Source organism: Trachemys scripta, chromosome 1 (assembly GCF_013100865.1).
Source record: "Trachemys scripta elegans isolate TJP31775 chromosome 1, CAS_Tse_1.0, whole genome shotgun sequence".
Lineage (NCBI taxonomy): Eukaryota > Metazoa > Chordata > Testudines > Emydidae > Trachemys > Trachemys scripta.
Window position 1 is genome coordinate 341,259,441 of NC_048298.1, and position 24,674 is coordinate 341,284,114.

The 24,674-nt window shown below is 45.3% G+C and overlaps 2 protein-coding genes across 2 annotated transcripts; both read right to left on the bottom strand.

The window, feature by feature from the left end:
• Positions 1–4,073: 4,073 nt before the first annotated feature.
• On the bottom strand, positions 4,074–5,030 carry LOC117872577 (putative olfactory receptor 52P1). The gene has a single exon (XM_034761214.1). The coding sequence runs from the start codon at positions 5,028–5,030 to the stop codon at positions 4,074–4,076; it is 957 nt and encodes a 318-aa protein (XP_034617105.1).
• Positions 5,031–18,917: 13,887 nt separating this feature from the next.
• LOC117886445 (putative olfactory receptor 52P1) lies at positions 18,918–19,874 on the bottom strand. The gene has a single exon (XM_034788288.1). It carries the CDS (start codon positions 19,872–19,874, stop codon positions 18,918–18,920), a length of 957 nt encoding a protein of 318 aa, XP_034644179.1.
• Positions 19,875–24,674: the final 4,800 nt, after the last annotated feature.

A 24,674-nucleotide genomic window follows, 5' to 3' on the forward strand; every position in this document is an offset into this window, starting at 1 on the left:
CACACAATTCCATTCTTATAATTTCATATGTATTGATGAAATTATAAGAATGGAATTGTGTGGTTTTCTCTAAAACATTCTGTGGGTTTGGGAGGCACCCAGATACTGGCTCTACAGAGATAATGACAGGCGAGGTAACCAATACCTGGGTAGCTGCTGTTGAACAGAAATCACCAGCCATTGTCCAGCAAGAAAGTCACAATTTAATGACTCACCTGCATGCAGCTGGACCAGGGGAATTGATCAGCCTGTCCTGGAGACTCAGCAAGGCTCCGAGACATGCCTGGACTTGTTCTCTGTATAAAACAGAACTAAGTGGCTATGTGCCGGGCATTTCTCCTTCCCCCAACTTTGCTGCAAGCAACAAGAACACCTAGGAGAAGACTGAAAACACCAACTATGGGGACTGACCCAGATTTCAAGGTTGAAACCAGTATACTATGGATTGCAATAACCAATGGGTTGGGAGTAATGCTTAATCTAGATGTTGCCCAGTCTAATAAGTTTGAGAGCTTATACTTCATGCTTATATTTTATTTCTTTTGGTAACTAACTCTGACTTTTTGGCTATCACTTAATATCACTTAAAAGCCATAATTTGTAGTCAGTAAATTTGTTTTACCATTCATCTTTACCAGTGAGTTTCTGTGAAGTGTGTGGCAAATCTACCCAAGTTTCACAAGGGGTGGAGTAGATCCACTTTTAATTGATGAAGTGGTGAACCAATTAATAAACCTGCATTGACCATCTTGAGCAGTGCAAGACCCTATATTCCTGAAGTCTAGTGCTGGGAGCTGGGCGGGGAGCGGGGAGGTAATTGGCTGTGGTGCCTTTCTCTGTGTAATTCATGAGTTTCTCTGGGACCATTCATGTAATCTAGCTGGGTGTGTGGGTCTCCACGTGTGGCTGTGCTGAATGATAAGAGCACCCTGAGGCAGGGCCGGCTCCAGTCAGCAGCGCAGGAAGCAGGTGCTTGGGGCAGCCAATGGAAAGGGGCAACACATTCGGGTCTTCGGCGGCAATTTGTCGGCGGGTACCTCAGTCCCTCTCGGAGGGAAGGACTGGCCACTGAATTGCCATCAAAGATAGAAGCGGCGCGGTACAGCAGCCGCCGAAGTGCCACCGATGGCATTTTTTCCCCCTCCTCCTCGCCGCTTGGGGTGGCAAAAAAGCTGGAGCCGGCCCTGCCTTGAGGGGTTGCTGCTGGTCAGTAGCAAGGCTTTGTGAGAGACAGCCCAGGCTGGAGAGAGTTAAGGGTGCACCGTCCCAGGTTGCACCCCAGGGATCCTGTAACAAATCTTACTTTTGTACAAGATAAGATGGTTTGACAACAGAATGGATAGAAATTGTTTGTCTAGGAGGGGAAAGCAGATCCTCCTGCTGGTGACTGAGCCCGTTGGCACTCATCTATTAGGGTACCTGAAACCATGGAGGGAGGGCACAATGGCTTTGCTTTGAGGGCAATAAACTTGGTGGAGTGCCTTTGTCACCAAACCGTACCTGTGGTCTTTCTTAATGAGTAACATCGAGGTCTGCTGAATGAGCAGGCTGCCTTGTCTGCTAATATTGATAACACTGGAGCTCCAAGGACAGAAACACTGAGCAGCCCGAACAGCATTACCGAGGCAACAACATTCCAGGCTTCGGCACTTAACAACAGCCAGCTGACACTCTGGGGAACGGGTACAACAGTCAATGACTTGCTCCAGACAGTAGAGTCATTCTCATCTGGGCTAAAAATGTGGCCACTGCCTCAGTTGCTGGGTTTCAATTACTACCCCATTCACCAAAGCAATTTCCTCATAGACATGGCTAAGGATAAGATTATATGTCATGGAGATCCCGGAATCCGTGACTTTCAGAGACTTCCATGACATTGTCCACTTTAGACCTGGAGTGTCAGATCCAGAGCTGTCAGCCACTACATACAGAGAAAGTATGGTCAATGTGTGCAGTAAGGGGCAAAGACCTTTTGAATGACTCTGGCCCCAAACTCCCCACTGTAGCTCAGCCCTGGCTCTCCACTGGCACAGCTGGTCTGTGCTGACCCACCTGCCTGTTCTGGTCTGCTCCAGCTGCAGCCCCCCAGCTGTGTCTCAGCACCGCTGCTCTGCCTCCAGCCCAGATCCACCTTCTGGGCCCTTGTGTTTCTTACTCCTGCTGCTCTGCCTCCAGTTCAGCTTGAGGTGCTACTCAAGTTTGCCAGATTTCTACTGCATGAATAGCCCATAACCACTTAAAACTTAACCTAAAAGTAGCCCCATCTATTTCTTGAAACAAAGGGTTTTTTTTAATTCACACATCAAATACCAAATGAAAGGTTTCTTTACATACCTACTACAGATTTGATTTTTTTTAAAAGGTACAAGTCCCAGCAGGGATTCGTCCACATTAGCAACAAAGCTATGAGACAACAAAGACATTCAAAATCAAAACCACAATACTGGTACTTGTATCCTGATTCAAGGTTAGCAGGGGTTTCAAACAAAAAACAGCAAATACCGGTGTTGAAAAAGACCCAAAGTAGTCCAAAATGTATGTCGTGTAAAAACAACAGTAACATGATTATATTATTTATTTCTATTTGCATTCAGTGACAGTAGTGAATGTTCATATTTTGAGTTGAATTAGTTTGTTACTGTTAGTCTCTAAAAGGCAACATTTCATCCTGGCTGTCTTCGTCACAAGTAGAATGCTTCTGCTGCTGGTCATACATATCAGCAGTGACCAGAGCAATCATTTCTTTCATTGCTGCAAACTGTTCACAATAGATTTTGTGTTGCTGCATGTATGTCCCAACATAAAGAATGTTCTCTAAAACTTCCACTTGCAGCTTGTTGAGCGGTTTACTTTTTATCAAGTTCATCCAAATAACATCCAACTGCAGCATTGCTAAAAGGTAGCGACACCAATGAAAGAGCAGACAAGCCAAGTTTGCTAAAGTCTTTGTCCTTAGCAGCATCCGTGTGTTCAAGGAATTCAGCCCCAAACTGCTAAACTTTGTTGTCCTGAGTATGAGGCCTCTGAACCATAGGCAAAACTCTCCACTGCTGCTTCAACTCTCCAAAGTCTCCACAAAACAATGGCAAAAATAAAATATCAACCATTCTAGGTCGAGAAGGTCTTAGTACTGCAAACGATTCAATCACCTGGATTTTTGGTGGCAATCTCCGTTTAATCCGTTTCACACACTCCCAGATGAAATCTCAAGACCTACTTTTGACATCTTTGACAACGGGAATGGTTAGTGTGTATTTTGAAAGTTCCAGCTGAAAGCATCTCCTAAATCAACTATGCAAAGTAGTAAGTTATTGGATTCCCAGGTGATGTCATAATTTCTAGAATCCCCAGCAGGGGTAATTTAACTATTTCACTCCAGGCGTTCTCCGGAATAAATCAGTGGGAACCCAGCAATTCTGTCTGATCAGGAATCAAATGCAAATAATCATGCAATCGTCTAACTGTGCAGTTTATTAGATTTAAGCATACACAGACATAAGCAATAGGTTTAGAACATCCTGGCTATTTGACCTAATATCTGGAATGGTGTTGAATAATTAACAGCAGGTTTGCAGTGGCCAGTTGCTCACCTGCTGGGGAGAAACAGTGTCAGGAAAAAGTCTCTCAAGATAACTTCAGAGGACTGTTCTAAAGTACACCGTGTTAGCTAATTTTTAATGACTTCTACAAAACACATGGGATTGTCTGAAAGTGTAGCTTCTGTTCTTCAAACTGATCAAGAACACTTTTTCACACAAGGACTAATGGAAAGACACTTTGCATCAGAGAGCTACAGTGTCTTCTGATGATCTGGAAGTAACAGACAGGATGAGTGACAGGTTTTGGGGGGGATCAGGGCTAATGGGTGATGCTGAAAGTGCTCAGGTGATGGTGAGAGAGAGGGAAATCAGCAATCAATAGATCAGTGCTTGATGACGGAGTGATAAGACATTAGATGAGAGGAACTTCTCAGACTGTGAAATTCCACAATGCTGAGTTCAGCCAAACTAGGAGAGAGCACCCATGATTAACAAAGAGATATCCTTTCCCCCTCTTGTCACGCAGGTTTAAAGTCAGTGGCGTACCAGCAAGCATATTCTGGAGGTGTATTTGCCCACTTTGTCACGAAGCTCTTTGGTTTTGACCCCATAAATGATAGGGTTGAGCATGGGGGGGATGAGGAAGAAGAGGTTGGCCAAGATAATGTGAATGTGGGGAGCAAAGCCTTGACTGAACCGGTGTGTCAGACTGGAGAAGAGGAAGGGAGTATAAAATGTAAGCATCACACACATGTGGGCTGTGCAGGTATTAAGGGCTTTCTGGTGGGCTTTCTTGGAGGAGATTCTGAGGACAGCCCTGATAATCAGACCATAGGACAGGGCAATGAGTGTCAGGTCTAACCCGATGACTACAAAGGCCATCACCAAGCCATACGTCCTGTTTACTGTGATGTTCCCACACGACATCTTCACCACAGCTATGTGCTCGCAGTACGTATGGGAGATAATGCGGTTTGCACAGAATGGCTGCCTGATCAGGAGCAGGGGCAGAGGTAGAATGATGAGAACAGCTCTTATCAAACCCACTAGTGCTAGCTTAGCTATTCGTTCATTGGTGAGGATGGTGGCGTATCTCAGAGGACTACATATGGCAACGTAACGATCGAAGGCCATTGTCACGAGCACGGCTGAATGCATAACAGAAACTGCATGAAGGAAGAACATCTGGGTGAGGCAACCGCCCACAGTAATGCCTTTCAAATTGAACCAAAATATACACAGTGCTTTCGGTATGACAGAGGTAGATGTGCTGATGTCTGTGAGTGCCAGCATGCAGAGCAGCAGGTACATCGGCTTGTGCAGGGTCTGTTCTTTTCCTACAACAAACAGAACCATGACATTTCCTAACAGGCCGATAGTGTAGAACGTGGAGAAAGGGATGGAAATCCAGACATGGGCAGGTTCCAGGCCAGGGATTCCTGTAAGGATGAATGTTGAAGGGTCAGAGGGGGTCACATTGAAAGCTGCCATGAGATGTTCAATGCATCGATCGGGCTCGGAAAAGCTTAAAGTGCCTGTGAAGGAAGAGAAGCACAACAAGGGGGATTACAGAGTTTAGAACAAATAGCACAGTCAATATTTTATAGTTATTACAAATCTAGAAAAGGGGTGAACAATGACGTGGCAACATCTGCAGATGGCACCAGATTACTTAGGTCACAGCCAAGTGCAGAGAAGTCCTCAGAGGGAGCTAACAAAGCCAAATGAAGTGTCAGTAACTGTAACTTGTATGCCCTTTGAAGGGAAAACTTGAACTCCTCAAACACCTTACCAAGTTCTGATTAAACAGTCTCTAGCCTGATTTAAGGTGTACTAATAATATTAATTTAATTCATCAATGTATATAGCTTTAGCCTATGGCAGGAACCCTTTGTTTCAAAACTTGGTTCCCAGCTCAGTTTGTGGGAAAATACAGACCTCCCCAAGATGTACATGCCACTCCCTAGCCCCACAAACCCAGCATCCCTGCCTGCCTCCACAAACCTTAGCACTGCCTGCTTCTCTGTGTACACATCCCTCCCTACCCTCACAACACACAGCATTGCCCATCTGTCCATGCACACCCTGTTCCCAGACCCCATCGCTCTCAGTGCTACCTGCCTGCCCATTTATATCCCACTCCAAACCTCAGAATCCCCAGTGCTGACCACTTGTCCAGGTAGGTTCCCCCAACCCCCAGAACCAAAACCAGGTGCCACATCCCACAGCACCAGATCATAGGAAAACCTCCTCAGAGGAGGTTAAACTCAGTGTCTGCCTGCACTGGGGAAAAGGGGGAGATCAGCCTGAACTGCCTTTCTGGGGGGCAAAGGGAACCCCAGCAGCAGCTTGGCCTGTACAGGGAAGGAGAGAGGGACAGACCCGGCAGGAGGGAGAGAGGACGTGGAGACTAAAAGGAGCCAGCGTGAGTAACTCTTCCTCAAAATAATGCACAGCTCTAACATATTGCAGCCCGTTAGAAACCCAGACACCCCTTCCTGAGGCTGCTTTTCCATCTTGGCAATTGCTGATGTTACCACGAGGCTGTACTGGAGCTGCTAATGGGAGGAGGGATGTTCCAGATTACGGACGGTGTCAGAGACAATCTGCCACAGTGTGGTCCACATTACGTTACAGTAGAAGACACCCCCTACCGCTGTAAGCCTCATTACGCCTCTTTGGTCTGTGCATTAAGCAGGATGTCTAGTTCCTATTTTGCCCAGTTTCAGGACTCTGGGCCACTGTGATCTGGATGCTGCACATTCCCCCCCACACACACACACACACCCACGTGCGCGTGCACACCACTGTCTGGTTTCCTCTAAGCCATAAATATGCTGTTCTTTTTTACTGTCTTCTGGGGCTACTCATTCTCTCCAGATGTAGAGATGCAGGGGCACAGGGAGACCAGACCCCTCTCCCTCTCTGAAAAAAAAATGTTATCCTAACTGTTCTAAATGTCTAAGCCTGTGAGTCTGATATTTCAGCAGCTCTCCTGTCCATTCTTATTTAGTGCAAACAAGCTCACCTGTCCTTAGAGGTCACAGGACAACTCCAGTTGAAGTCCTTGGAGAGTCGTGTCCAGTGTAAATCAGGCCATTTATTAACATCCCCTCTTGTAGATTTAGGTTGAACTCCTGACTGTGTTGAGCTCTGAGCTATGAAAATCACAGCTTCAGGTCCTGCTACAGAGAGTGCTACTCTGTTAGGATGCTGAAAGTGTCTGAAGTAAACCCTCAGTGTTTGTGACATTCTGAGACAGGGAATGAAAGGTGGGGATTCCAAAACAGCCGGGCCCTGATTTTGCTCTCAGTCTCAATCTGGAGTGACCCAGTGAAGGCAGAACGTGAGAGCAGAATCTGGCCAGTGTGTGATTCATTCTTGTTGTGAACCTCTGGTAACACAGATACCCCTGCAGAGACTTTGGCTCCACTTACTAACAGAGCAGTGAATTGGCTGAATTGGAAAACTTGAATGAACCCGAGGAAAATCCACATAAACTCAAAAAGGCAAGCTACTGAGACAGGTAGAAGGACACAATCAGAGACAAGGAACTGATCTTAAAAACAAATATTTGTCTAAACTATTTCTAGTACATTTGTAGATCCAATTTTATCACATAAATCCTTTGGTGTTTCACACAATATTAAACACTTTAAATTGCCTTGCTGGTGAATTCCTGCCAAAATGGTTCTTGACTTGAACCCTGGAACCCTTCCTGAGCCCTGAGCACTACCCTTAATGCAGAAACAGGCAACTCACCGAAATCCTGCTCATCAGAGAGAGGAAATCTTCTTATTGTGACAGGAAGGCAGAGCCCTAAGAATCAGTGTATGAATCTCACATGTCTGACACTCCCCATACAGGACAGCGACCTTTATGATTCCCCTGAACAGTCCCTACAGACTCTTAGTTTGGCCGGACTCCCAGACAATTCCCTCAGCTCCATGAACAGTGGGACAAGCAGAAAATAGACCCTGGAGAACTTCAGTTTGAGAGCCTCCCCGGTAGTGAAGAAATGTTTCACTGACACAAGGGGCTCAGATTGTCAGGGCAAACTGAGTCTTACAGACTTTTCAGCCTAGCTATTGACGATGGTTTTCTTTTCTGTATGGTTGCTGCTTTCTGCACTATGTGTGGGAATGCTGCCCGAAGATACAAGACAACAACCATTTTTAATTGCTTGTAGCAGTGCACCACTGCATATCATCCATTAGCCTCTGAAAAGTCGTAGCCACCCTAAGTACTTGGAAAAGGCTTTCTTCACCCAGGATTGTGGCATCAAAGGTATTTGCCAGTATTTCTTTGTGAGGTCTAAAGTGGATCTATATCTGGCAGCTCAAACTGTTCTAATAATTCATCCACTCTCTGCATCGGGAAAGCAGCAAATTTCAATAATGTGTTGATTTTTCAGAAATCTATGCAGAAACGGGTTGTACTGACCTGCATCGGAACTAGTACTATGGGAGTTCTCCTCTTACTGTGTGATTCCTTCACCACTCCCAGGACCAAAATGACCTGGAGTTCATCTCACATGGTATTCCACTTTTCACGAGGGAACAGCCACAGAATTTGGCTGATGTGTTGCTCTGTGACCATTTCAGTATGGTGGTATTTTAAGTAGGTGTGCCCTGCTGAGAACACAGGGGTAAAGAAATCAAACAATTGCTATATCTTCATCTTTTGTTCAGGCTACAGTCCCTCCCCCATGCTAATTTGGGCTCCAGAGAGTATGAGAGTGATGGGTTGTCACCCCCGGGGTACAGTATGGGAACCATAGGAACTGTTGCGCCCCTCTAACCACCCTGCTGGGCTGGCCCTTTTTCACACTTAGGGTGACCAGAAGTCCTGATTTTTATAGGGACAGTCCTGATTTTGGGTCTTTTTTTTCACATAGGCACCTATTACCCCTCACTTCCTGTCCCAATTTTTGACACTTGCTATCTGGTCAGCCTACCTTTGCTGGTGATTCAGCTTCTCCAGGCCCTGTTATCACCCAAGCACAAACAGCAGATATCAGCTAATTTTCCAGCTCCCCAGGCTCCCCACTCCCCACTGGAATAGAAATCCAAAATTATACCTTCCTGCTCAGGGATCTGTACAATGTAAGCTCATTCATAGAGTTCGCCCTCTCCCCGATGTGGAAAGGATATACAACAAGACTGTGTAAACCAAGAAACTAGTGAGGAAATGGCAAATGAAGTGTAAAAATGTAATTAGGAAGGCCAAAAAAGAATTTGAAGAACAGCTAGCCAAAGACTCCCAAAGTAATAGCACAAAAATTAAGTACATCAGAAGCAGGAAGCCTGCTAAACACCCTGTGGGACCACTGGACGACTGAGCTGCTAAAGAAGTACTCAGGGATGATAAGGCCATTGCGGAGAAATGAAATTACTTCTATGCATTGGTCTTCATGGCTGAGGGTCTGAGGGAGATTCCCAAACCTGAGCCATTCTTTTTAGGTGACAGTTCTGAGGCGGACTGTCCCATATTGAGGTATCATTAGTGAAGGTTTTGGAAAAAATTGATAAAATAAACAGTAATAAGTCACCAGGACCAGATGGTATTCACCATGAGTTCTGAAGGAAGTCAAATATGAAATTGCAGAACTGCTAACTGTAATCTGTAATTTATCATTTAAATCAGCTTTTGTACCAGATGACTGGAGGATAACTAATGTGACGCCAATTTTTAAAAAGGGCTCCAGAGTCTACACAGACTACTTCAGGAGTTTTAGAGAGAAAAAGGTAACCTGGGTTGATGGTAGGGGAATCTGGCTCCTTCTCTCTCTCTGCAAGTTGTTTCATCCCCATCTTCTCCATACTCTGAAACAAAAACTGAAGATGAGATGCAGGTTGATAATTGGCAAGTGTCAAAATCAAGTGATAGCGCATATCTTAACTGTGGAAACCTATTTCTTTAAGAGCTCTCAGTATTCTGCCCTTCTTAAAGGTGGATGATTTAATCTTAATCCAAGTAATTTTCTCTGAAAAACAAAAAAAATCTGCTTTCAATAAGGTATAGTCAAATCATCCCTTGAGAGAAGGCAAACTCCATTAAACAGTTTCTCTACCGTATGGAATGCTGGTTCTTCTCAAGAGGTTGTAGATGCTTTGCCTTTCACACCACTATACCGTAAGACTTTAGGAAACATTTGTCCCAATAAATCATCTTTGGCCCAGGATTTCTGCTATGAGCTCTTTAGTTGTCCTGTACCTTGCTTCATCTCTCATAGATGCAAGCCTGATTTCAGTTCCTGGCAAACTGGTTGAAACTATAATAAAGAACAATATTATCAGACATATAGATGAACGTGATTTGTTGGGGAAGAGTCAACATCGTTTTTGTAAAGGGAAATCATGCCTCACCAATCTATAAGAATTCTTTGAGGGGGGTCAACAAATGTTGACAAACTGGATCCCATGGCTATAGTTTACTTAGATTTTCAGAAAACCTTTGACAAATTCCCTCAACAAAGGCTCTTAAGCAATGTAAGCTGTCATGGGATAAGAGGGAAGGTCCTCTCACGGATTTGTAAATGGTTAAAAGATAGGAAACAAAGGATAGGTATAAATGGTCAGTTTTCAGAATGGAGAGTGGTAAATATTGGTGTCCCCCAAGGGTCTGTACTGGGGCCAATCCTATTCAATGTATTCATAAATGATCTGGAAAAAGGGATAAACAGTGAGGTGGCAAAATTTGCAGATGATACAAAATTACTAAAGATATTTAAGACTCAGGTAGCCTGTGAAGAGCTACTAAAGGATCTCTCCAAACTGGGTGACTGGACAACAAACTATCAGATGAAATTTAATGTTGATAAACATTGGAAAAATAATCCTAACTATACATATACAATGATGGGGTCTAAATTAGCTGTTCCCACTCAAGAAAGAGATCTTGAAGCCTTTGTGGATAGTTCTCTGAAAACAGCCACTCAATGTGCAGCGGCAGTCAAAAAAGGAAACAGAATGTTGGGAATAATTAAGAAAGGGATAGATAATAGGACAGAAAATATCATATTGCCTCTGTATAAATCTGTGATACGCCCATATCTTGAATACTGCATGTAGATGTGGTCGCCCCATCTCAAAAAATTTATATTGGAATTGGAAAAAGTTCAGAAAAGGACAACAAAAATGATTAGGGGTATGGAACGGCTTCCGTATGAGGAAAGAATAATAAAATTGGAACTTTTCAGCTTCAAAAAAGAGGTGACTAAGGGGAGATATGATGTGTTTGCCTGAGTACTCTGTACTTAGCTCTACTTAGGAATGTGTTTTTCTCAAGTATGAGCCCTGTTCTTGCCAGATGTTGTGAGCAGGGCCTGCCTCATACCAGGCCTTTGTTACAAGGGCTTATGTCTCAGGCTCTCTTCCTACTACACCAGTATACCATCTGGTCCTGGTGACTTATTACTGTTTAATTTGTCCATTTGTTCCAAAACCTTCTGTAACCACACCTCAATCTGGGATAGTTCCTCCGATTTGTCACCTACGAAGAATGGCTCAGATTTGGGACTCTCCCGCACATTGTCAGCTGTGAAGACCGATGCAAAGAATTCATTTAGTTTCTCCACAATGGCCTTATCATCCCTAAGTGCTCCAGCATCCAATGGCCTCACTAGTTTTTTTTAATTGGCTTCCTGCATCTGATGTACTTAAAGCAATATTTGCTGTTATTTTTAATACAGGGCATCCTTTCATCCTGTCAGCCACGGGGAGAAATAATTGTGTCAACTTACGGAGTAGCCTGGTTCTGTCAATGTAGAAGGCCAGAGCCCTCCGGATACTCAAGGCAGGTAGCCTATGCTTCTCCTCTGATTTATGCGGCTTAGGAAAGAAGACTAATAAGTAAATGTCCTGACTTGAATGAAAATGAGAGACCCCCTTGGGAGGAAATACTAGGTGCGGTCTGAGCTTGGATACTCAGCGGGATGACATCACTTGAACTAGGAATACAATCTTCCAAGAAAGGAGGAGGCAAGAGCAAGAAGCCAGAGGCTCAAAGGGGGAGCTGCAACGGAACCAGACCCATCCCACAGTGGGACAGGATCCCTGACTTGTGGGTACAGGCACTCTAGGCCCTTAAGGAATCTGACTGATATCCTGAGCCAGTAACGACCTGCCCTTGAACAGCTGGTGGAAGATTGAGATGATCACTAGATGGACCTTGATCGATGAAAGGGACAAGCCCTGAAATTTGAGATGCAGGAGGTAGTCCAGAATCAGCTGCAGAGAAGCCCATTTGGGACAGACACCTTTGTCTGTGATCCAGCAGGTGAACCGTTTCCACTTTGCCAGGTAAATCACTCGGGTGCAGGGCTTCCTACTTCCCAACAGGACATGCTGAACCTCATCCAAGCATTGCTGCTCCTGCGCATTTAGCCATGCAGCCTCTGGGCTGTCAGATGTAACACTGCCAGGATTGGGTGCAAAAGACTACTGTGGTTTTGGGACAACAGGTCTGATCTGTGAGGTAGCTGGCATGCGGTCACCACTGAGAGGTCCAGCAGAGTGCTGAAGGAGTGTTGGCGTGGCCATACCAGGGCTATGAGGATGATGCTCACCCTATCCTGTTTGATCTTTGTGAGGACCCTGGGTAACTATGGAAGTGGAGGTAAGGCATACGGCAGAGGCCCCAACCATGGGAGCCAAAAAGCATCCAACTGGTATCCTCTATCCATGACCCCAGTTGAACAGACGACATGGCTGTGACAGGTTCAGTCACAGAGACCCACTTGGGACTGTCATCTGGTGTGCTGAAATTACCTCTGAGACATTTTTCCTTCCAGCTTGGGATTTCCAGAACCCTGCCTTGTCAAGCCAGACACGCTAGCCTGCCCAAAACAGACCCAGGGCCTGGGCCATGCCCCCAAAGCTGCAGACTTCACTGAAAACAGCTCAGCAAGTTACCTGTCTCCAGCACCCAGACACCCAGCTCCCAGTGGGATCCAAACCCCAAATAAATCTGTTTTACTCTATGTAAAGCTGATACAGGGTAAATTCATAAATTGTCCGCCCTCTATAACACTGATAGAGAGATATGCACAGCTGTTTGCTCCCCCAGGTATTAATCACTTACTCTGGGTTTATTAATAAAGAAAAATGATTTTATTAAGTATAAACCGTAGGATTTAAGTGGTTTCAAATAATAACAGACAGAACAAAGTAAGTCACAAACCAAAATAAAAAAAACTCTCATATCTAAGCCTAATACATTAAGAAACTGATTACAGGAAAAATCTCACTCTTAAAGATGTTCTAATAAGCTTCTTTCACAGACTGGACTCTTTCCTAGTCTGGGCCCAATCCTTTCCCCTGCTACAGTCCTTGTTACTTCCAGCATACATCTGAGGTGGTAAACAGGGTTTTTTTCATGACTGACAACCCCCCTTTTTCTTGTCCCACCCCCTTTTATATCTTTTGCACGATTTGGGAATCTTTTTTCTGTGCTTGGACCCCATCCCTTCTCATTAATGGAAAAGTACAAGGAATAAGATGGATTCCAGTATCATGTGATATGGTCACATGTCTCTGATACCCCTAATCTCCATACTTCCTGGGTTGGCCCACACATACACAAGAAGGTTTACAGGTAAATAAACCATTTACCATCAATTGTCCAAGTCTATGGGAGCCATCAAGTTCCTAATGCCCCATTGATGGCCCTCACCTGGTGTAACTACAACAGTGATACAAGTTTATATCTTATTTCCCTAACTCCAGACATAGAAATAATACATGCAAACAAATAGGATGAACACACTGAGTAGATTACAAGCTTTCTAGTGACATAAAACAAGAGATCTTTTTCATAAAGCATATTCCAGTTACATTATATTCACATTCATAAGCATATTTCCATCAAGCATATGGAATGCAACATGACAATGGCATTTCCTGTTCTGCCTGGACATGAACAGGTTCATCTGGAGAATTCTCCATGTGTGGAAAAGGGAACTAACCACCTCCGGATGAAAGGACCACTCATGGCAAGATGAGAACATTCTGCTGAGGTGCTCAGGATACAAGTACAAGTATTGGGGATTTGATTTGAATTTGATTGTCATCCCATAGCTTTGTTGCTAATGTGGACCAACTCCTGCTGAGGCTTGTAGCTTTTTTTAAAAATCAAATCTGTACTAGTTGTCAGCAGATGTCACCGATGTGGTGCTCTGCTCTGTCAAATATTGATAACTGTTCTGCTGCGTGCATGTGTTCCCTCTGTGTGCTGCACCAGCTCTGCGCAGATAGCCTGCATAGCAGACCCTGAGAGAACCCCCAATGACCACAGACTCTGATAAGGCACTAGATTTACCCTTTTCAAGTATTCTGGAATCTCTCCTGTCTTTCTTTACTTTGCAAAGATAATTGATAATGGCTGAAATATCTCCTGAGTCAGCTCCTTGAGTATTTTAGGATACAATTAATCAGGCCTGATGACTTAAAGACATCTAATTTATCCAAGTAATGTTTAACTTGTTCTTTCCCTATTTTAGCCTCTTCTGATCCTACCTCATTTTCACTGGCATTCAGTATGTTAGACGTCCAGCCACCACAAACCTTCTTGGTGAAAAATGAAACAAAGAAGTCATTAAGTAACTCTGCATTTCCACATCTTCCTTTTGCTACTAATGTATTTATAGATTATTTTCTTTCATCTTTTATGTCTCTAGCTAGTTTGATCTTGTTTTGTGCCTTGGCTGATTTTGTCCCTACATACTTGTGTTATTCGTTTATACTCATCCTTTAATTTTTTTTGCGCTGACAAACCCCTATCGTCGGCAAGCAGGATCAAACCCAGGACCTGTGGAGCTTAGTGCATGAGACTCTACCGAATGAGCTAAAAGCCTCTTCGCTAAGGTTATAGAAAAGACTCATTTTATATCTCTCTCTCTTAGTAGTCTCAGTGCCACTAGATGGGACAGAACACCTCACCCAGGGGGTCTGTGTGTTTTGACCTAGTTTCCACTTTTGGTAGGACTCTTTTTTTTATTTTTAGATCATTGAAGATCTCCTGGTTAAGCTAGCTTGGTCTCTTGCCATACTTCCTATCTTTCCTATGCAGTGGGATAGTTTGGTCTTGTGTCCTTAATAATGTCTCTTTAAAAAACTGCAAACTGTCTTCTTTTCCTCCTTAGACTTGCTTCCCATGGGATCTTATCTACCAATTCCCTGAGTTTGCTAAAGTCTGCCTTCTTCAAATCCATTGCCTTTATTTTGCTGTTCTTCCTCCTACCATTGCTTAGAATCATGAACGCTACCATTTCATGATCACTTTCACCCAATCTGCTTTCCACTTTCAAATTCTCTACTAGTTCCCCCCCATTTGTCAAAATCAAATCTAGAACAACCTCTCGCCTAGTAGCTGTCTCACCTTCTGAAATAAAAAAAAAATGGCTCCAATACATTCAAAGAACTTGTTGGATAATCTGCATCCTGCTGGGTTATTTTCCCAGCAGATCCCTGGGTAGTGGAAGTTCCCCATCAGCACAAAGCCCTGTGCTTTGGATGTTTTGGTTAGTTGTTTAAAAAAGCCTCATCCACCTCTTCTTCCTGGGTAGGTGGTCTGCAATAGACCCCAACCATGACATCATCGTTTGCTTTTTACCCCTTTATCCTTACCCAGAGACTTTTAACAAGTCTGTCTCCTATTTCTATCTTAACCTCAGTCCAAGTGTATACATTTTTAATGTATAAGGCAACACCTCCTTCCTTTTCTCCCTGTCTGTCCTTCCAGAGCAAGCTGTACTCTTCTATACCAATGTTTCAGTCATGCATATTATCCCACTAAGTTTCCGTGATGCCAACTATGTCATAGTTGTGTTTCAGAGTAACAGCCGTGTTAGTCTGTATCCGCAAAAAGAAGAACAGGAGTACTTGTGGCACCTTAGAGACTAACAAATTTATTAGAGCATAAGCTTTCGTGGACTACAGTCCACGAAAGCTTATGCTCTAATAAATTTGTTAGTCTCTAAGGTGCCACAAGTACTCCTGTTCTTCTTATAGTTGTGTTTATTTACTAGCATTTTGAGATCTTCCTGCTTATTCCCCATACTTCCCGCATTAGTATACAGACATAGATTCATAGATTATAGGACTGGAAGGGACCTCGAGAGGTCATCGAGTCCAGTCCCCTGCCCGCATGGCAGGACCAAATACTGCCTAGACCATCCCTAATAGACATTTATCTAACCTACTCTTAAATATCTCCAGAGACGGAGATTCCACAACCTCCCTAGGCAATTTGTTCCAGTGTTTAACCACCCTGACAGTTAGGAACTTTTTCCTAATGTCCAAGCTAGACCTCCCTTGCTGCAGTTTAAACCCATTGTTTCTGGTTCTATCCTTAGAGGCTAAGGTGAACAAGTTCTCTCCCTCCTCCTTATGACACCCTTTTAGATACCTGAAAACTGCTATCATGTCCCCTCTCAGTCTTCTCTTTTCCAAACTAAACAAACCCAGTTCTTTCAGCCTTCCTTCATAGGTCATGTTCTCAAGACCTTTAATCATTCTTGTTGCTCTTCTTTGGACCCTTTCCAATTTCTCCACATCTTTTTTAAAATGCGGCGCCCAGAACTGGACACAATACTCCAGCTGAGGCCTAACCAGAGCAGAGTAGAGCGGAAGAATGACTTCTCGTGTCTTGCTCACAACACACCTGTTAATGCATCCCAGAATCATGTTTGCTTTTTTTGCAACAGCATCACACTGCTGACTCATATTTAGCTTGTGGTCCACTATAACCCCTAGATCCCTTTCTGCCGTACTCCTTCCTAGACAGTCTTTTCCCATTCTGTATGTGTGAAATTGATTTTTCCTTCCTAAGTGGAGCACTTTGCATTTGTCTTTGTTAAACTTCATCCTGTTTAACTCAGACCATTTCTCCAATTTGTCCAGATCATTTTGAATTATGACCCTGTCCTCCAAAGTAGTTGCAATCCCTCCCAGTTTGGTATCATCCGCAAACTTAATAAGCTTAACATCTAAGATACTTACTTGATTCTCCCCCACACTCCAGTTCTGTCTTGTCTCTCCCTTATTTCTGCTATAACAGCCCTTGCTCCCCCCAGATTCCAAGCCTTCTCCCAGGTCTCCATGTTTTTGACTTACCTATGGGCTTTGGTCACCTGCCCCCGTTGAACCTAGTTTAAAGCCCTCCTCACTAGATTAGCCAGTCTGTAGCCAAATATGCTCCTTCCCTTCCGCGATACATGGATCTCATCTCTGCTTAGCAAATTCACCTCCAGGATGCATCTGTCTCTGCCTGGGTCCCTATGTTTGACCAGAAGGACTGAAGAGAACACCACTTTCACTACAATCTCCTTCATCCGTACTTCCAGAGACCTGCCATCACTTCCAATCTTCTCAGGGTCATAACTTGCAGTATCATTAGTGCCCATATGGATGAGTAGCATGGGGTAGTAGTCAGAGGGTCAAATGGTCCTCGACAGTCCCTCCATAATGTGTCAGATATGGGCCCCTGGCAGGCAGTATACCTAATTGGATGGGTACCTTCATCCTCCTCAGAAGAGAGTCACCAACCACCATGACCCTACATTTCCTCCTGGGAGTAGTGGCTGTGATCCTCCGAGCCTTGGGGTTACTTGGCTTCTCCTCCTCCTCCTTTGGGGTAATTCTTCATTGCTCGATGCCAGGGAAGCATATCAGTTTTCCATCACCATGGTGAATGGTTTGGGAGCAGGGGTGGAGCACTGCCTGCTGCCAGAAGTAACCAGCAGCCAGTGTCCTCCCTGTGACAGAGCCATATTCTCCTCCTCCGGTGGTGTGACAACAATCCTCTGTAGCTGGATGGTTCTATGTGAACACTCTTGAGGAATTCCTCAGGGGCACAGATGATCCTCAGCCCAGCCACCTCGTTCTGTTGCTCTCCCCCCTACTTTCTGAGAGATTCAACTAGCAGGTACCTTTTGCAGTAGATAGTCCCCCCAGGCTTGCTTTCTGAGAGTGGAAATTGCAGGCCACTATCCCTGCAAATCCACAACAGAATATGGGTAGAGTCATCCATGGTTAGGTTGTCTGTCTGGATACAGTCACAGCTGGAGGAGAGAGGAGCTGTATTGCCACTGGTGATGCGGACCTTCCTAACCATAGTGATTCTATTATGTCTTTCTCTTACAAATTCCCTCTCAAATGCCCCTGTTTGCGGTCCCCAGTTCCTTCAGCCTCGGCTCATACAGCTTGCGTTCCATCCCTTTGGTCATGTTTATCTCTTGCCTCTGGAGCCTTTCCAGTTTCTCTACATCCTTCCTATACATGGGTGACTAAAATTGGACACAATATTTCAGCTGAGGCCTAACCCTGTTTGCAGTCCCCGGTTCACTAGTACCCCTTCGTCACATAGCCTCTGGCTTTTAAAGCTTTCTCTCCTAGGTTAGCCCTACCCACTCACTAATCACACCGGGGGAGGGTGATCACAAGGCTGATTCAGGCTGATTAAAAGATGATCAAGGATGATCCAGAATACAAAGACTCATAGACTTCCCAGACCTACAATCCCAACTGACCTAGTAACTGAATTAACTGAAAATAACTGTGTTTTTCTTTCTCTTTCGGGGTATTTCAAACAGTCAAACAAACTTACTCACCCCAAAGTTAGCAGGGCGATTTGTTAAGCAGGGTGATTTCCTTCTCTTCCTCTCAAACTCCTCTGTTTGTGGTCAACTGTACACTGTTGCTTAGCCTCTGGCTCTTAAAGCCTTCTTTGACAACGTGAACGGATTGTGTGTGTTTTTAAGTTCAAAATGAAAAGCGACTGCACAAGGCAGTAACTTATTTGACTCAAAGGTGATGTCACAGTTTAACACAGCTGTCCCATTATCAAAAATACATGGTTTCATAACTGTCACCAATAAGCTCTTGGAGAATATCCTCAATTCCTGCCGCAGCTTTCCTCTATTAGCACTTTCTAATGGATTCCTGAAAAATTGGATGTAGAAAATCATGTACACTTTGTTCACTGGATCACTGCACATACAATAAAGAAGTAGATGCTCTCTTTGTCTTTGGCTACGTGAACACATAGCATTAGTTCATCGAACTGATCAAGAAGTAAGTTCACAGAGTTTAATGGAAAGCCAACTTCTGTCAGAAGGCTGCAGCACCTTGTAGTGATCGGAAAGGCTGAGTGACAAGGTGTGCGGAGGGTGGGACTGGTGGGTGATGCTGAAAGAGATCAGGTGATGCTCAGAGAGGAAAGGAGAGAGTAGTGCTTGGTGATGAAGAGATAAGATGTTAAGTGTGAGGAGCGTCTCAGACTCAAACTTCCACAATGCTGAGCTCAACCACACTGGGACAGAGCGCCCTTGATTAAGAAGAAGATATCCTTTCCCCCTCTTATCATGCACACTTAAAGTCAGTGGCCTCCTGACAAGCATATTCTGAAGGTGTATTTGCCCACTTTGTCACGAAGCTCTTTAGTTTTGACCCCATAAATGATAGGGTTGAGCATGGGGGGAACAAGGAAGTAGAGGTTGGCCAAGATGATGTGAATGTGTGGCGCAATACCCTGACCAAACCGGTGTGTTAGAGTGGAAAAGAAGAAGAGAGTACAAGACATCAGCATGACACAAATGTGGGCTGTGCAGGTGTTGAGGGCTTTCTGGTAGTCTGTCTTTGAGGAGATTCTGAGGACAGCCCTGATGATCAGACTGTAGGACAGGGCAACGAGCATCAGGTCTAACCCTAAGACTACAAATGCCATCACCAAGCCATAGGCTCTGTTGACTGTGATGTCCCCACACGACATCTTCGCCACAGCCATGTGGTCGCAGTACGTGTGGGGGATAATGCGGTTGGCACAGAATGGCTGCCTGCTCAGGAGCAGGGGTAGGGGCAGCATGAAGAGAACAGCTCTTATCAAACCCACTAGCCCTAGCTTAGCTATTCGTGTGTTGGTGAGGATGGTGGTGTATCTCAGGGGGTTACATATAGCGACATAGCGATCGAAGGCCATTGTCACGAGGACGGCTGACTGCATAATAGAAACTCCGTGAAGGAAGAATGTCTGGGTGAGGCAGCCAGCCACAGTAATGCCTTTCAAATTGAACCAAAATATACACAGTGCCTTCGGCATGACGGAGGTAGATATGCCAATGTCTGTGAGCGCCAGCATGCAGAGCAGCAGGTACATCGGCTTGTGCAGGGTCTGCTCTTTGCCTACAATAAACAGAACCATGAAATTTCCCAACAGGCCGATAAGGTAGAATATAGACAAAGGGATGGAAATCCAGCCGTGGGCAGCTTCCAGACCAGGAATGCCCATTAGGATAAATGTTGAAGGGCCAGAGGGGGTGAGGTTGGAAGCTGCCATGAGGTGGTGGATACGTCAATCAGGCACAGAAATACTCAAGGTGCCTGTGAAGGGAGGAAAACAGAGATGCAGGTTACACACTAGATAACAGTACAGTAAATATGAGAAAGGAGGATAAGCAGTGATGTTTACAGATGACACCAGATTATACAGGTCATTATCTAGTCCAGAGAAGTTCTCAGAGGGAGCTAACCGTGCCAGGTGAATGGGCAGCATGATGGCAGATGAATTTTGATGTCAATAAACTGCAACATGTATTCTCATTGTAGGGAATACTGGAACTCCTCAAACACCTAATAAGTTTCTAATTTAAGTGTATGAACTCAGAAAAGGGTCCTGGACATCATGGTACACAGCTCTGTAAAACCCCACTCACAGTGCAAGCATGGACAGAAACTAAGCAAAACATTGGTATCCAGGCGGAGGGGGATGGGGAATCATACAGAAAATACAATGCCATGAGATCAGTCAAGTCAATATTTCATGCTCCTCTGGACTCCTCTATGTAGTACTGGACACCTTTCTCACACAAAATATTGCAGAACTAGAGGGATCCCAGGATCACATTGGCTATTTTGGCCACATGGTCACACTGTGACCTCATGTTTTAGTGAATTATCCCTTCAGGCCCCCAAATCTAGTTCAGAGTCATTACATATCCCACTATAGTCCCCTATCGTGTAAGCATCACATGCATTCTTTGTTCCTAGATGTAGATATCTACATAGCTCTTCATTATTTACCATCCCCCAATTTTTGTGTCATCTGCAAACTTCATCGATATTCAGCCATGAGAAGGGTAAGTGGCTGAGTTGCTGACACATGTCTCTGCTTACACTTCTCAGTTAACACTTGCAACTTATGTCTCAGACAAAGCTGAGTGTGTGCAAGAAAGTGTCTTACCACAAGACACAAGGGAAGTAGCAGAGGTGCAGACCTGTAATCCTAAATACCAAGACCCTTGTGCCCTTCATGCCCATTCTGCTAAGCACAAAGTCATAGCCCAGTGTGATAACATATGTTTCTATGGTGGAAATTTGGCTCCTCTCCAAAATAGGAACTGCATCGTGGATCAGACCTGTAGTCCATCTACTCCAGTGTCCTCCTCTCTAACAGTGACAGCCCAGCCCAGGTGCTGCAGAAGAAGATGAAAGAAACCAGCAGTGGGTGGATGGGGTGGGGATAACCTGAACAGCATGAGGGTCTCACCCTAATAACTTACAACTTGATACTGGCTTGTGCCCTGAAACACATGGGCATATAGACTTTCCAAAATATTTATTTAGCTGTAATTAAACAATTTTACTGTCCGAGTAAATGCCCAAACCCTTCCTGATCCTTGCTTAGCTCAAGGCCACAACTATCACTTTGGCAATTAGTTCCTCAGTCTCATTAAAAACAACAAGGAGTCCTTGTGGCACCTTAGAGACTAACAAATTTATTTGGGCATAAGCTTTTGTGGGCTAGAACCCACTTCATCAGATGCGTAGAGTGGAAAATACAGTAGCAGGTATAAATACACAGCACATGAAAAGATGGGAGTTGCCTTACCAAGGGGGAGGTCAGTCTAATGAGACAATACAATTAACAGTAGAATACCAAGGGAGGAACAATCACTTTTGTAGTGGTAATGAGAGTGGCCCATTTCAAACAGTTGTCTTATCATGGCAAACCTGGTGGCTGAACAACTTCGTGACTTTGTCCTCACCCACAGCTATTTCAGATTTGGGGACAATTTATATCTTCAAGTCAGCGGGACTGCTATGGGTATCTGCATGGCCCCACGGTATGCCAACATTTTTATGACTGACTTAGAACAAGGCTTCCTCAGCTCTCGTCCCCTAACGCCCCTACTCTACTTGCGCTACATTGATGACATCTCCATCATCTGGACCCATGGGAAGGAGGCCCTTAAGGAATTCCACCAGGATTTCAACAATTTCCATCCCACCATCAACCTCAGCCTGGACCAGTCCACACAAGAGATCCACTTCCTGGACACTACTGTGCTAATAAGCGATGGTCACATAAACACCACCCTATACTGGAAACCTACTGACCGCTATACGTACCTACATGCCTCCAGCTTTCATCCAGACCACATCACACGATCCATTGTCTTAAGCCAAGCTCTAAGATACAACTGCATTTGCTCCAATTCCTCAGACAGAGACAAAAACCTACAGGATCTCTATCAAGTGCTCTTGAAACTACAATACCCACCTGGTGAAGTGAAGAAACAGATTGACAGAGCCAGAAGGGTACCCAGAAGTCACCTACTACAGGACAGGCCCAACCAAGAAAGTAACACAACGCCACTAGCCGTCACCTACAGCCCCAACTAAAACCTCTCCAGTGCTTCATCAAGGATCTACAACCTATTCTGAAGGTCGATCCCTCACTCTCACAGACCTTGGGAAACAGGCCAGTCCTCGCTTATAGACAGCCCCCCAACCTGAAGCAAATACTCACCAGCAACTACACACCACACAACAAAAACACCAACCCAGGAACTAAATCCTGCAACAAACCCCGGTGCCATCTCTGTCCACATATCTATTCAAGGCATACCATCATAGGACCTAATCACATCAGCCATACCATCAGGGGCTCGTTCACCTGCACATCTATCAATGTGATATATGCCATCATGTGCCAGCAATGCCCCTCTGCCATGTACATTGGCCAAACCAGACAGTCTCTACTCAAAAGAATAAATGGACACGAATCTGACATCAGGAATTATAACATTCAAAAAGCAGTAGGAGAACACTTCAATCTCCCTGGTCACTAAATAACAGACCTAAAAGTGACAATTCTTCAACAAAAAACTTCAAAACCAGACTGCAACGTGAAACTGCAGAACTGGAATTAATTTGCAAACTGGACACCATCAAATTATGCCTGAATAAAGACTGGGAGTGTTTGAGTCATTGCAAAACCTAAACCTATTTTCCCCCATACTAAGTTCACCTTACTGTTACTCACACCTTCTTGTCAACTGTTTGAAATAAGTCACTCTCATTACTCCAAAAGTGATTTTTCCTCCCTTGGTATCATACTGTTAATTGAATTGCCTCGTTAGACTAACCTCCCACTTGGTAAGGCAACTCCCATCTTTTCATGTGCTGTGTATTTATACCTGCTACACTATTTTCTGCTCTATGCATCTGATGAAGTGGGTTCTAGCCTGTGAAAGCTTATGCCCAAATACATTTGTTAGTCTCAAAGGTGCCACAAGGACTCCTCGTTGTTTTTGCTGATTCAGACTAACACGGCTACCACTCTGACATCAGTCTCATTAGGCACTGAGTGAAGAAAGAATTATTTTTGTATCTGTTTTGATTTTGCCACATTTCAGTTTAATTGAATGTTATCTTGATCTCATCTTATGAGACAGGGAGAGAGAGGACAGTCTCCATCTACTCTCTATCAGTCAGTATTTTATGGACTTTCCTCATGTCCCCACTTATTCATCGCCTTAGTAAGGTAAGAATCCCAGTGTAGTGAGGCCGTATTGGCAAACCGGGAAGTGGGCGGGCTTAGCCGCCCACTACTAAAGGCCCCTCCCCCAGCCTAGCGGGAGGGACCACTGGACCCAGTACCAAATGATTACGTGGGACAACTAATAAAAAAACAGGGAGCGAGGTGACGGTCAGAGGTTCAAAATCAGGGAACCAGATGGGGACACCGAGCAGAGAACCCCGGACAGCGCCCACTGCTCCTCGAAGGTGGCAAGGGAGCCAGCGGACGCTGCCCAGTGGAACTCCGCACGGAGACGTGAGACCAAAGAGGTATGAAAGTAGGCCCCACAGTCGCAAAGCACCCCCTCGTCCAACATCTTCTCCCTGGTATTATAGATGGTGAGTTTGGCCAGGGCCAGGAAGAGGTTGACGAGGAGGTCTCGCGACTTAGTGGGGCCACGAACAGGGTGTGCATAAATAAACAAGTGCGGGGAAAAGTGTAGCCAGAACCTCAACAAGAGGTTCTGGAGAAGCCGAAAAAGAGGCTGCAGCCTGGCGCACTCAAGGTAAGCGTGCGCCAGGGTCTCCCTAATGCCACAAAATGGGCAGGCCTCAGGAATAGGGGTGAACCGCGCCAAGTACACGCCCGTGCTCACGGCCCCATGAAGGAGCCGCCAACCAATGTCCCCGGCGGGCCTTGGAACTAAGGTAGAATAAAGGCTGGCCCACTGGGGCTCCTCACCCTCCACAGGTAACAAATAGTCCCTCCACTTGGTGTCGGGGCGGGACACGAGGGTGAGGTGATGCAACGTGTGAAGCACGAGCGTGTACAGATAGTCCCTAGGCGCGGTTCGAAACTGAACCGGCTGCAAAGCGCGCAGCCGGCTCGGGTTATGGGAGCGGGGGAGCCGGGGGGGCTCATGGAACAGGGGCCCGAGAAAAAGGTCCGGAGGGCCCGGGGTGAGGGGTGGGCGGGGAACACCCTCCCGCAGGGCCCGCCACAAAAAGCCGAGAGCAGGAGGTGACAATGCAGCGCCCACCTCCTGGAGTACACGCAGAGGGGTCGCGAGGGTGGAGAGCCCCATGCGCCGACCAAGCGCGCGGGGATCCACCCAGTCCCCTCTGGTGTAGTCCAGGAGGTCTCCGACCCTGGTGGTTTCCGCCAGGACCAACCTCCGGCTCACCGAGGGCGACTCTGCCACCTGCACACGAAGATCGGGATTGTGCAGCAGGGGCTCCGCGAGGAGATCTGCGCCCTCGGTGGCCACAATGGACCTGGTCGCCGAGAAAAGCTTCCAGGTCCGGAGAAGGTCCTGGTAGAAGACCGGCAGCTCCG